The sequence below is a fragment of the Pseudonaja textilis genome, chromosome 3 (genome assembly GCF_049901715.1).
Source record: "Pseudonaja textilis isolate UNSWEBS1 chromosome 3, rPseTex1.2, whole genome shotgun sequence".
Taxonomy (NCBI): Eukaryota; Metazoa; Chordata; class Lepidosauria; order Squamata; family Elapidae; genus Pseudonaja; species Pseudonaja textilis.
In genome coordinates, this window is record NC_141992.1 from 152,728,080 (window position 1) to 152,741,936 (window position 13,857).

General features: G+C 37.8%; 1 protein-coding gene across 1 annotated transcript in view; it reads left to right on the forward strand.

The window, feature by feature from the left end:
- DLGAP1 (DLG associated protein 1) overlaps positions 1 to 13,857 on the forward strand; it is a 284,261-nt gene that overhangs the window by 231,449 nt on the left and 38,955 nt on the right. The window contains exon 6 of the mRNA XM_026699154.2: positions 6,976 to 7,216. Coding sequence (XP_026554939.2) covers positions 6,976 to 7,216 — 241 coding nt within the window. The remainder of the gene's footprint in view (positions 1 to 6,975; positions 7,217 to 13,857) is intronic.

The window sequence follows — 13,857 nt, forward strand, 5'->3', positions numbered from 1 at the left end:
ATCTTTTAGAAGTCTTGTTGAAGTTTTACTGTAGATTCTTTTTAATTCCAGGCAGTCTCCTCCCACTTCCAGATCCTGCCCTTATTCTTTTTCTCTCCCTTCCTGCTTATGAAAAAGAAAAATTTTAATGTCCAGAAATCTTTATTATCCCTTTGGCGTTTTGTTTTATTTTCAGCTTAATTGCCTATTGATGTCAAAGTGGATTTTTCCAATTTCTTATTTAAGTCTCTTAGTTGTCAGTATAGGGAAGGAGAGAGAAGGGAAAAAAAGCCAAACCTTTCCCTTTTCACTTTCCTTCGCTGCTTCCGACTCTTCTTTGGGAGTGATGTTATTTTTTGTAAGTTTAAATTCCAGGGTACCTTAGTTGTTGTTTTTACAATTTAACCTGGTCAGCCAAAACTTTCACTTCTTATCTTCCTCCTGCACATTCTTTTCCGGTCAAGTTCTCCTTTGTGGTGGCCATTTCTGACCATCGCTACAACCGCCTTCAGGAAAGGGAGTAATGGCCAGCTGAGGAGGAGAGATGCGGCTCTCTTCAACCCTGCTGGTGGTGGTCTCCCCCCTCTTCACCACCTCTATGGGGTGGCTTAGCCCCGAAACCAGCCGGCTCGGGGCGCTCCAGCAGTAAGCCCAGACAGAAACCATGCACGATCATGGATTTCTGTCTGTCACCGAAGTCCTTCAAACAGGAAGTCCAAGATAATGGGTGAAAATCTAACTGAAAAGGGATTCTGTAAAGGTACATAAGATTGTATTGTTATATTAGTAATAGAAATAACTTTAGAAAATTGGAAACAACGTATGATTAAAATGAGGGATAAAATAGTGTAATTTAGAGAAATGTTTGTGAATAAAATAAGTGAAATAAAATAAATGAGAAAATTGAATTAGGAAGGAATGGGAACATTTTAATTAGTTAATGTTTTATAAAATATAAGTGAAGGGGAGGGAATTAACTATGGAAAGATTATAATTGTTCCCATAGAAGTATGATATTTAATTGAAAAGTAATGTTAAAGATGTTAAGACTTTAATGAATATTAATATTAATGATAGAATTGAATTGGAATGGAATGTTGTTTTAATTATATACATTTATATTTTTTTCTTTTTTTAAGAATACAGTGTGTATTTTAAGAATGTACCAAGCAGAATCCAAATGGAAGTTATGTATTATACTGAATGTTACAACTTTAGGGAAAAGATATAAAGGCGTCATACTCCAATCAGTAACTACAGGAGAAATTTTGTTTAATGAGAAAAGATAATAGATAATTGAAACAGGACAGACAAAAATATAGATACAATGATTTGAATTGAGATGAGATAATTAAAATAAAACTGAGAAAATTAAAAGAGGGGAGAAGCTATGCAGAAAATGTAAAATAGTAATAAGATATGGAATAGAATATAAAAGTGAGCATGAACCTGAATTTGTGTCTGTACGAAGAAATGTAACCCAGGATTACGCTACTTTCAAAAAAGATGTTTTATTTGTATTTTTTTTTTCTCTTTGTGAAAACTCAAATAAAATTTACAAAAAAAAAAAAGAAATGAAATATTTGATTCATTTATTTCAGATGTTGCCTGGGTAGAGAAATATAGATGGCTCATATATACCAAAATTTGAAATATCTGAAGGATTCAAAACTTTTGTGAAAATGATCAAACAGTATAACTTTCCATGCTGCAAATGCTACATTTTTCATAGGTATACAACACGATAACGCATATATAAAGTGGATAGAGCTTGTGGTGCAATAGTAAGACTCTTTCTGTCACCCACTTGTTATTAAATCCCCTGTGGATGTCTCTGCAAGCAATGCAGACCCCTAAATGAGCCCTTAGTTGATTATAAATCTAATCTAAATCTAATATCAACCAAATTATTCAATCTGAACCAGCACTCATTAATGTTGTTTTTGTGGTAAGGAGGAATGCAATCTGGATTTTTTCCTGATGTATTTATATAATCCATACCCATATGTTTGTAGCTAGATCTACCTCTATATCACATTATTCCTTTTGGATATAAGCAGTTTTATGCAAATACGTAATGGGAGTAAAAAATAATTAGACATTAATGACATGAGGAAAAAAATAAGAGAAGGAAACAAACGAAGTCTACTTTACACCAGTACCATTCATATACTTTATATGTCTTTATTCTTGCAAGCCATCTTTGCATCCATCAAACTCATAGGCCATCTTACACACTGATTTTTCTTTATTTTTCTGCTTTCTTGAGAAAGCTTTCATGAACCGCATCCGATCATAATGTTTTGGTCTTTCTCGCTACTCTTTATCATTTCCTTCATATATTTGTTTTTACAATTTGATCCTCACTTTTGTATTTAATCTGGATCCATTCAGTAATAGTATTATTCTTGATTCAATTCCTTATTCTGTTACCATACACAATCCTTAAATATCCCATTTTCATTGGAGTCAAGTTACTTTTATATTTTTTCACATATGAATAATCCTCAGTCCTTTAAAACAATTGATAGGTATATGTAGTTATACTCAGCCATTTTTGCTTGTTTCAATTGGGAAAGTCCAAATAACTCAGATCATCCATGCATATAGAGCATATGATTTGCTTTGTCCAGTATTTGGAGCATACTTTACATATTTTCCATTAGCATAACTCCTGTCCCTTGTGTGACCTCTTTAAAATAATTCTTTTTGCTTGTTTTTATTCATCTTTCATACTGTGTTTCCTTAGATCCACATCAGTGGTGGGACTACCGGTTCTGTGCCGTGGCTTGGTGGATGTGACAGGGGAAGGATACTGTAAAACCACCATTCCCATCCCACTCCAGGGGAAGGACACTGTAAAATCTCCATTACCTCCCCATTCCCGAGGAAAGTTTACTGCAAAATCCCATTCCCTCCCCACCCTGCTAACCTGCTTTCCAGCTCTGTTCTCTTGTGCAGGGCAACAAAAGAAGATTAGCCAATCAGCTGGGACTAGGGAGGCAGAGAATAGATGGGGTGGGGCCAGTCAGAGGTGCTATTTGCTGGTTCTCCGAACTACTCAAAATTTCTGCTACCAGTTCTCCAGAACCGGTCAGAACCTGCTCATCTCTAATCCACTTCCTACTCATTTTGTTGAGAGTCATACTACCTTTTCCTGCTGTGGTTCTATTTTCACTCTAGTTATTTTTTTACTTTGTTTTCTTTTTTTCATAATTCATTTTTTCCTCAGATCCACATGACACCTCTGAAAAACAGTTTTTCCTGCGTTCATCATCTGGCACCACCATTATATTCTTTACTAATTGTGTCAGATTTTCATCATAAACAATTAAATCAGTCATGCTTTTAAGACTCACATCCATTCCTTTGACATCTGTATGCATGAACTGAACCTGATAGTGCATTTGTATTTGATATAGACTTTTTTCTAAACACACCAATCATCAGTCTCATTCATTCTTAGATTCCAAATAGCTCAGTTATTTTTAGCATTCCCTCTTGTCTTGTCTTCCAGCCACCCAATTATGTCATCTAACAGAATATTTTCCCCCTATAGATCTTAAACATTCAGAATTATTGCACAATATTAATCGTTTATCTTTGCTTTTTCCATTGTAAAAATTCACTAGAGCAAAACATTCAAGGGACTCCAATGTACATATTCCTTTTTTCATATGCACCATACAACCTAGATGGCATTAATTCATACTTTCTAACATAACTTTTACCCTTTCTTTTATAATCAAACTTTCTCCTTAATTTCCTTGCATGTATTAATCAGCTGTAATACACAAAAATCAGACTTCTATTCATTTAGATGTATTACATTGTTCCCCTTTTTGTGTTAATGATACAACTATACAATATTGTAATTGGTTTTCTTTTCCTTTTTTCAATTCAATTATGTATAATTTTCTACTCTTACATTTTAAGTTGCAATCTTCCATATACTATAGTGGTCACCAGATGGGGACATAGATATTAGTGTATTCCACCCATTCTATCATTATTCAATCATTATTCAGCCATTGTTCATTCAATCACAAATGTTTTTGTAGTGTACAGTATCAATTGGTTTTTGTACATTTTGGACAGTACGCCACAAATCAAGAAATTATTTTCTGTATCTAGGCAAGCTGGCAACGCAGTGATGAATTTATTTCTAGTTCTACTAATACACTCATCATTGGATTGGAAGGCAGGAACTTTAAATTCTTACATAAAGCATTTGAAAAGAAAGAAACTTATATTAAGAATCTTTTTTTAAAAAAGTCCACTTAGAGAGAACCCTAGGGATTCTTCTATATTCATACAGAATAGTTTCCTCACTAAACCACAAACAAAGCTGTTGAGTTTTTAGGATGTATAGTGAAGTTACTGTGACATAATAGCTTGTTACATAGTTGGCTTCCATTTTGTCTTTGAATATAACTGATCTGTCAGTCTTATTTTAGATTTAAAACACAATTGCTTCATAGGCTTTTATGTCACTAGTAGCAACTTGCAGCATATAATTTACTTAGGGTTTAAGAGGTTCACTGCTGGATCTTAGCAGCATGTCAGAATTTTATCATTTAGAATTTAAAGAAAGCCTTTGTAAGCAACAATAGATATTCTGCACCTAATTTTCCTGCAAGTTTTTGGACAAATAGGAAACGTTATGTTAGTAATGATTTTCCAACATTTGCATTTTTTTTCTATGCAGAGACCCTACAGAGACTACTAGCAGTGCTTGTAGTGAAGTCTATGGCAAATCAAAGAGAAAAGCCATAAAGAGATGTACCATAATTATTCTCAACAGCTGGCCTACATTGGTCAAAATATTTTATTTTCTCTTAAGTATTGTTGCCATTGTTCATTGCCTTGTTTGCATTGGAATTTTACTCTGAAAGAAACAGTCTATAGAGAATGAAAGATCTGGGTACATCTTTAGCATGAAGATCTTTCAAAGAACAGCAAAAATAGGATTAAAAAATCTATATATTGCATAATGCAGTAGCCCCCAACCTTTTTTGTGCCATGGCCCGGTACCGGCATCACAAAATGATCTATGGCCCGGTACCGGCATCAGCACGCATGGCAAGGCGAGCCGAGCGACCGGCCAGCCAGCCGTCCCCCACTTTTCCCCACCACCTTCAACTCCTCCTTTGTACCTTTGTTGATGGGCTTTGGGACGGTCGCTCGGCTCGCCTTGCCTTGGGTGCTGAAAGAATCCTCACGCCTTAGTTTTGTTCGAACCTCCCCCCCCTTTGATGAAACTAAGGTGCGAGGATTCCTTCAGGACCCAAACACCACTTTCCAACCGGAAAAGCTCACCGGAAGCACTTTCTCATCAAAACAAGATGGCGGTGCCTAGCAAACCGGCGGTCTGGTAGAAAATGTTCCACGGACCGGTACCAGTCCGGGGCCTGGTGGTTGGGGACCCCTGGCATAATGCATGTTATGATAATAGTCAAAAGTCATTGTGGAAGACATTGTGAGTGACTGACATATATATAGTTCTAAACTAACAACGGTGATTGAGACTGGAATTTCTGTTGCTAAGGCTAAGCAATGTGGTTGTAAACTGCACCTCCATCACTTAGCAATGGCAATCCCTGCAGTTCTTCTGGCCATTATTAACTGAATCCTACAGTCATTAAACAAGACAACTTCCTGCCAGCATCCACAACCAAAGCCAGCAGGCAAGCTGGCAGGAAGTTTCAAGTCCTATGCCCCTAGGTAGGTAAGTGGCTGCTGCTAGGCTAAGAAGGAAAAGAGAGGGCGAGAAAGGTGATGGAGGAGGGTGAGTGAGGGTGCACGAGAGGCATAGGATGGGGAGGGGACGTAAAGGTGCAAGGAGGTATGTGAAAGTGGCTTTATGGGTTGAGAATGATGTGCGAGAGGTGTGCAATGAGTTGAGGAGGATTTTGTGGGTCAAGAAGTATGCATGAGAGGCGCTGCATGGACCAGTGAAGATGGGGGGAGAAGTGTGCAAAAGAACGTGAAAGATTCGTTATATAGACTGGGCAAGGTATGCAACTCTCAAGAAGTGACACACAGATTGGGGAGCAAAAGATGCTATGTAGATTCAGGGAGAAAGCTTGCGAGTGGGAGATACTCCACAGGTTGGTAGGGTACATGGATGCACAAGTGGTCAACGCAAGCACAAAGGACCTAGAAGAAGGTGCATGGGTGGGCAAGACTTATCCCAGTGATTTTTTTATCTTTGACTTTAAGGGGAAATTGGCATGGAAAATTGCAAATGGTGATCATATTGTCATATTGACATTTGGAACCAGTCATAATGGGAAACGCATTGCCAAGCACTCTGATTGCAATCATGGGACCTCAGGAATGTCAAGACAACCAGAACTCCAAGGACCAGTCATAGCCATAATTCATTCAGAATCACTGTAACTGAGCGTTTGTTTAATGAATAGTTGTTAAGTCAAGGACTACCTGGAAATGTTAAATTTGCCTTAAATATATTGAACTCTATTAGTAATTTGTCATTAATATTTTGTCCCTTTCTTGTCTACTGTTTGCTAGTACTATGTAATCATGCATTCCCTATATCAGTTTATAGTTCAATTGCATTTATTTTATTGATTCCCATCCCTTTGGATAACATGCTTTTTAAAAAATCCAGGTGGATTTTTTGGCATAAAGTATATTTAAGGCATTTGACTTAAAAACATTTTGCATATTTAAGCTTTCATGCCTTTCATGGGTAATTTTGTAATTAATATGGACAGTTTGCATCATGCTGTAGACAACTGAAAAATACAAAGATTTCTATTTGTAATGGAACATGAAAATATTTCACTTATATCCTTATATGCTTTAAAAACTTACGAACCCCAAAGGAAATAGTTTATATACTTTTTGCTCTACTTTGTGATTCTTTACAATGGGAAAATAAAGTTTTGATCCTTCTTCTTCCTGCTATAATATGGTACTTTCTATTGGTTATAATTTGATACAATTAAGCAGTGTGTTTTTTGCGTGCAGGTGAGTGAAATGGAAGTAAATGGTCAGTTTGAATCGGTCTGTGAGTCTGTATTCAGCGAACTAGAGTCTCAAGCAGTAGAAGCGCTGGATTTGCCAATGCCTGGGTGTTTCCGCATGAGGAGCCACAGTTACGTGAGAGCAATCGAAAAAGGCTGTTCCCAAGATGATGAATGTCTGTCTTTGAGATCCTCATCTCCACCTCGCACAACCACAACTGTGAGGACCATCCAAAGCAGTACTGGTGAGTCATCCTTGGATTGCTCTCTAGTCATAATATTGAATGTTAAATGGATTGTTTAATCTATTTTTTTTTAATTTGGTTTGTCAATTGCTTACAAGATAACAGGTATAAGTAAAAACATAGTTATGAATACATGGATACATATAAGAAAAATAAAAGAAACAATAGGACAGGGACGGTAGGCACGTTGATGCGCTTATGCACGCCCCCTACAGACCTCTTAGGAAAGGGGTGAGGTCAATAATAGAAAGTCTAAGGTTAAAGTTTTTGGGGTTTGGGGAAAAAACCACAGAGTCAGGTAGAGTATTCCAGACATTGACCACTCTGTTGCTGAAATCGTATTTCCTGCAATCAAGTTTGGCGCGATTAACCTTGAGTTTGTATCTATTGTTTGCTCTTGTATAGTTATGATTGAAGCTGAAGTATTCATTGACTGGTAGGACATTGCAATGTATGATTTTATATACTGTACTTAGATCGGACGGAAGGCAGCATAGTTCTAGGTTTTCTAGGTCTAGAATTTCGAGTCTGGTGGCATAAGGTATTCCGCAACGAGTAGAGGAGTGGAGAATTCTTCTTGTGAAATATTTCTGGACTTTCTCAACTGTGCTAATAACAGATACGTAATGTGGGTTCCAGACTGATGAGCTGTATTCGAGTATTGGTCTAGCAAATGTTTTGTATGCTCTAGTTATTAGTGTAATATTACCAGAGAAAAAGCTACATAAGATTAGGTTAACAATTCTTAATGCCTTTTTGTCTATGTAGTTACAATGGGCTCTAGCACTTAGATCATTAGAGATGAGTATTCCAAGATCCTTGACAGAGTTTGGATCATCAACAAGGTCTTTATTCAGCTTGTATTTTATTTTCTGATTGTTTTTGCCAATATGTAAGACAGAGCATTTATTTGTTGAGTTTTGAAGTTGCCATTTGTTTGACCATTCTGATACATAGTCGAGGTCTTTTTGAAGGGTAGCAGTATTGTCTGTGGTGTTGAATAGGTTTACATCGTCAGCAAAGAGAACGCAGTTGCTCTTGATATGATCACAGAGGTCATTTATGTAGAGTATGAAGAGAGTTGGTCCTAGAACACTGCCTTGGGGGACACCACTGTTGACAGGTATAGAATTTGATAGGACACTCCCAATTTTGACAATTTGTCTGTTTGACAGGAATGCTTCTATCCAGTTATGCAGGTGTCCAGAGGTACCATAAGATTTTAGTTTTAGGAGTAGTTTGTTGTGTACCATTGAATCAAAGGCTTTACAGAAGTCTATGTAGATTGCGTCTATTGCTTCTCCCTGATCGAGTTGTGTAGTCCATGTTTTTGCAGTGTAAGAGTTGCAGATTACAGGATAGTTTTTTTCTGAAACCAAATTGTTTATTAGAGAGTAGGTTGTTTGTCTCTAAGTGGAGGATAATGGATTGGTTAATAATTGATTCTATGACTTTACAGGTGACGCAGCATAAGGAGATTGGTCTCTAGGCTGGGGTCTCCCTTTTTGAAGATGGGGATGACTGTGGCTTGTGACCATAGTTTTGGCAAGGAGCTGGTCCTGAAAGATTTTTCAAAGATTATGCTTAGAGGTTTGGCTATGGCAGTGGATAGCTTTTTAAAGAAGTAAGCACATATTCCGTCTGGTCCAATAGATAGAGGTGATTTTAGATTGCATAGTGCTTTTTCAACATTGTCTACTGTAAAATCGACATGTATTAGATCATTGTAGTTGTCTGTGGTTCGACTAGGAAATACTGGGCATGATCCATTGCTGTTTACAAATCCTGAGCCAAAGAATGTGTTAAAGAGGTTGGCTTTAATAGTTTATTATGGATTGTTTGATCGCTTGGTCCTTTGAATGCAGTGACCCTTCATATCCTGCACAGTCACTTGTGTGATTTTCCTTAGATATCCCTTAAAACTTTGTATTGACTGTCTGATCTTTGTGAAGTATTGCTAATAATTGCATATGATCAGAACACTCTGTAACTGCTTATGCTCAGCAGATTAGTTTTTTTATTGATAATATATGTAGTTCTTGATTTATAACAGCAATTGGGACTGATTGGTGTCATTAGGAGATACAGTCATAAATTTATCACAATGTCACATGACCGTATTGCTTAGTGACAGCAATTCTAGTTGCTGTCATATCACCAGAACCATTTTGGTGTTAAGCAGAAAGAGATGGAAGTCCCAGGTAAGGAATGGGAAGAGGTTTTTTTGAAGGTGGGGGCTGTGGCAGTTGAGTACTGGGGAGCATGGATGGCCAGCAAGGGTTGCATGTGGGTAGCAGGGAATGCTGCTGAGCTGCTAGGATTTCAGGCAGCAGGCCAATGAGAGCTGTGGGTGACAACTTGCTGTGGCCAGGTGTGCACTACAGACAGGGCAGGGAGGAATACTGCACATTGTGCCAGAATGGGCCACCTCACCCAGCCAACTCGCTGCAGCCAACTTCTCACGGCCAGCTCACCACAGCCAATTCACCATGCAACAACTCACTATGGCCATCATATTGTGGGACAACTCGCTGAGGGACAATTCAATAATTCAATTTATTAAATTATTAATAAAAATAATTTTAAAATGGTTTAAATTGTTGTCATTCACATTTCATTCTGTCCTTTGGCACCTTTTTAAAAAATGATTCTATTCCATCCTTTCTTAGATATTTGTGTAACTCTTGCCCTGTGGCGAGTTGTCCCTCAATGAGTTGGCCATGGCAAGCTGGCCACAGTGAGTTGTCCTAGACCCCACTGTACAGTACAGAGAAAAATTAGCAGGAGTGATATATATTGCAACCTCCCCTGTTCCCCAATGATTTGGCTTATGAGAAACTGGCAGGGAAAGTCACAAATGGCAATCATATGACCACTGTTTAGTGCAACATCATAATCATGAGGTGGATACCTGAGTGCTTGGATTGCAATCACTTGATTGTGGGATATTGTGACAGTCACAACTTTGTGGACTCCTTCTTGTTTAGTGTTATCATAATTTTGAACAGTTACTGAACAAGTAAAGAAAACTTTTGTGATGATGTATATGGTAATAACAACATCACACCAGACTTGCACTTATAATTTTAAAAATTTGTATATTTACATATTTGCTATTGCTTTGTTGAGAAGCAGCTCCAGAAGGAGTGCTTGACAGCTTGTAAAGGACTTCCAAATGTTGCAAAATGTCGCAGCTTCTATCTTGTCCTTAGAGGGTGGGGAAGAGAAAGAGTGCAAAAATTTTAAGAAAAGGAGATGGGGAAGCAAATCAGTGCATCAAAACTCTAAGCAGGAATGAAAGGAAAATAAAAAGAACAGAAGAAGCCAACAAGGCTCAGGACATGGGTATGAGCAGGAGAGGGCTGCTGAGGGATCACAGGGGTTCAGGAGAGCCTCTAGCTAAGATTCTGTGCAGGATTTCCCCCAAATTCCACTCCTGACTGGCCCTGCTTACCCCACCCTTCCCAGAAGTCCCCACATGGCTCGTTTTGGATGCAGGTAAGTGCAGGGCACATGCAGAGGCTCGGGAGGGCAAAAAAACGGGCTTCCCGGAAGTTCGGGAAGGCCAGAAATGAGCCTCTTTCCGGCTTCCAGAGAGCCTCCTGAGCCCCGGGGAGGGCAAAAATGCCCCGCGCCATGGTGCAGGAGACCGACTAGGCCATACCCACCATGGCCACACTCACCCAGCAATCAGGCAGAGAAGACTTTGCTAAAATTTTTGAAGCCCACTCCTGGGTATAAGGGTGCATTCACATGAACAATAAGGAGATAAAAGGCAGAAATAGGGATGTATATATGTATGTATATATAGCACTTCTGGGCAGATGTTGAGGCCACTTGGGGATTTATCTGTGACTTCAAGGTCACCTAAATCAAGAATGCAAATGTCTCCATTGACATCCTTGGCAGATGTTTCCATCTTCTGACAAAGTTGAAGGTAAAGATAGTCCTGAAGGATAAAAAGACATCCTTAAACAGGAAGCATATATAGTTGACATGTCCCCATGACCTTGTTGGAGAATATACCTTGGTATCTTGGTAAATGTTTTAAAAAGTTTCAGTCATACTGATGTGAATTTTCTTCCCTTGAATCATCTATATAAATTACATTTAATTTTTTTCTTCTATTCCTATTATAACTGTTATGGCGAATCTATAGCACACGTGCCGGAAGTGGCATGCAGAGCCACTTCTACCGGCACGTGAGAGGTTGCCTGGAAGAGCCCCACTGCGCATGCACGCATGCTGCCTGCCCGACAGCTGATTGTCAGGTATCTGGCATGCATGAGGGGGTGCGGGGGTGCGGGGGATGCACATGCATGGGTAGAGATGCATGGGGCACATGGGGGGGTCTCACACGCATGTGCAGAGATACATGGCACATGGGACCAGGGGGCGCATGCATTGCCTTCTGGGTGCTGGTACGAGAGCACATGAACGCGAGCATAATTATTGGCACAGGAAATCAAAAAGGTTAGCCATCACTGTATTATAACATTATAAAAATACAGAATACTCCTATTATTGTTTCACTTTGAGCTGCCATTACTATGATTCTGAAGAAATTTGAGTGTTAAACATACGTGTGGTCTTCTTGGCTATATCTCCAGTATTTTGGACTATCAAGATACTGGAAATGTTCCCAACTTGGCCAAAATAATTATCATACCACCTGATTTTCAGCAGTGTGGTGTTGCTATGTATTGTCTTTCAACTTTTGATTTGTTGTGGATTAGTTGATATTGTGTCCTTACATTAACAAGGAAGCCTTCGCATGTATCCTAATTTCCCAGATTCTTTTCTATCGTTATTGTGGTTATTATTTAATTAATGCTTATTTTTATATTTCTTTTTATTAATTAATTTATTAATTAATTCTACTAATTAGTTTAGCAAAAAGACTCCTCTAAAGTAATAAAAAACCTGTTTTTTGTTGTAGCAGTAAATCTTAACAATTTAGGAATGACATAACAATATGTATTTTTTCCAAACTCTATCTGAAATAGCAATAGCGTTTAGATTTATATACTACTTCACAGTGCTTTACAGCCCTCTCTAAGTGGTTTACAGAGACAACATATTTCCCCCAACAATCTGGGACCTCATTTTACTGACCTTGGAAAGAGTTATGGAAGACTGAATCAACCTTGGGCTGGTGAGATTCGAACTGTCAAACCGCAGGCAGCCGGCAGGCAGCAGAAGTAGTCAGCAATACTGCATTCTAACCACTGCACCATCTCAACTCATACCTGCATCATTAAATATCTGCATCATTAAGAAATATAATTTTCTGAGAATATATTGATCAGAAACTCCATTTGTATGCATTCAGGTTATATACAGAAGCTAAGAAAGTTCTGTGTGTTCTCCTAATCAAAATAACATAAATATTAGAAGATCATATCTTGATTAGTGAATCTTCCCACACTAGGATTTTTTGCATAATGAGGATATTAATAAGGCAGTCTCTCAAACTTCAGAAACTATCATGAATACAATGTAATGGCATTAAACCTAAAATTCAGCAAAAATATTTTTAAAAAATTCTAATTTGAAGAAATTATATAATGAATCCAAGGAACAAATCATGCCTTGGACTGCAAAAAAAGACAGGCGGAATTGAACCATGAAAATTCTTTTGACAAGTAAATTTCCACTTTTCTTCTGAATCAGTCTTAAAAGTGTTAGCCTTTTCCTTACACAAAAGCCTTAATGAATAATTATACTCATTATAAATAGCCCACATGCTTAGTACACTTTCTGTGCATACAGTTTGCATGTAGTAGGCGGGAAATCATATTTTAAAACCAAGACATGCTAGCACTAGTTTTGATATAAATTGAAGAATTGAAGTGAGATGGACCTCTTCAAATAAGCACCTAGGTCCTGTGGTTCTTTTTAAGTTCTCCCAGTGGTGATTTGATTAGGCAATAGTTGTTCTTACTGCTTTTTGTCAGTTACTGGATATTGTGGATTCTGCATTTATTTTTACTATTGTGGGCCAGTAGAGTAGCTGGCTTTTTTAAAAAAAAATTATTTCTCCAAGTCAGGTTGCAGGACTTGCTTTTTTATGCATTTGATTACCTCTTACTTTATGCATTTGATTACTTCTTACCTCTTTACAATGGACAACAATCAGCGATTTAAGGCAACTTATATTATTATGTCCATTTAGCTACTTCTTACTTTTGTACACATAAAAGCATCCCTCATCCTTTTGGAAACTTCTCTGGAAAGGTAATGCATTCTGCGACTTAATGCTCTGTTCCATGAGCTTGCAACTCTCTTGACTTTTGGCATGCTGGATGTAACAATTCCAAAAAGTCAGAATAAGAATACAATGCAATTAAAATTGAACAATTCACTAGTGTTGACATGATTATACCATATGTTTAATAATTTCTCCAGTTATAATTTGATTATAATTTTCCGCCAGCCATACCCAAACACTAGAGAACCTATCAATCTGCAGCTACCAGTTCTATTGTTCTGGTTTAAAACTTTGCTTTTTGTGACCTTCTGACAAGCAAAGTCAATGGAGGAAGCCAGATTCACTTAACAACCATGTTATTAATTTAACAATTGCAGCGATTCATTTAACAACTGTGGCAAGAAAGGTCATAAAATGTGGCAAAACTCAG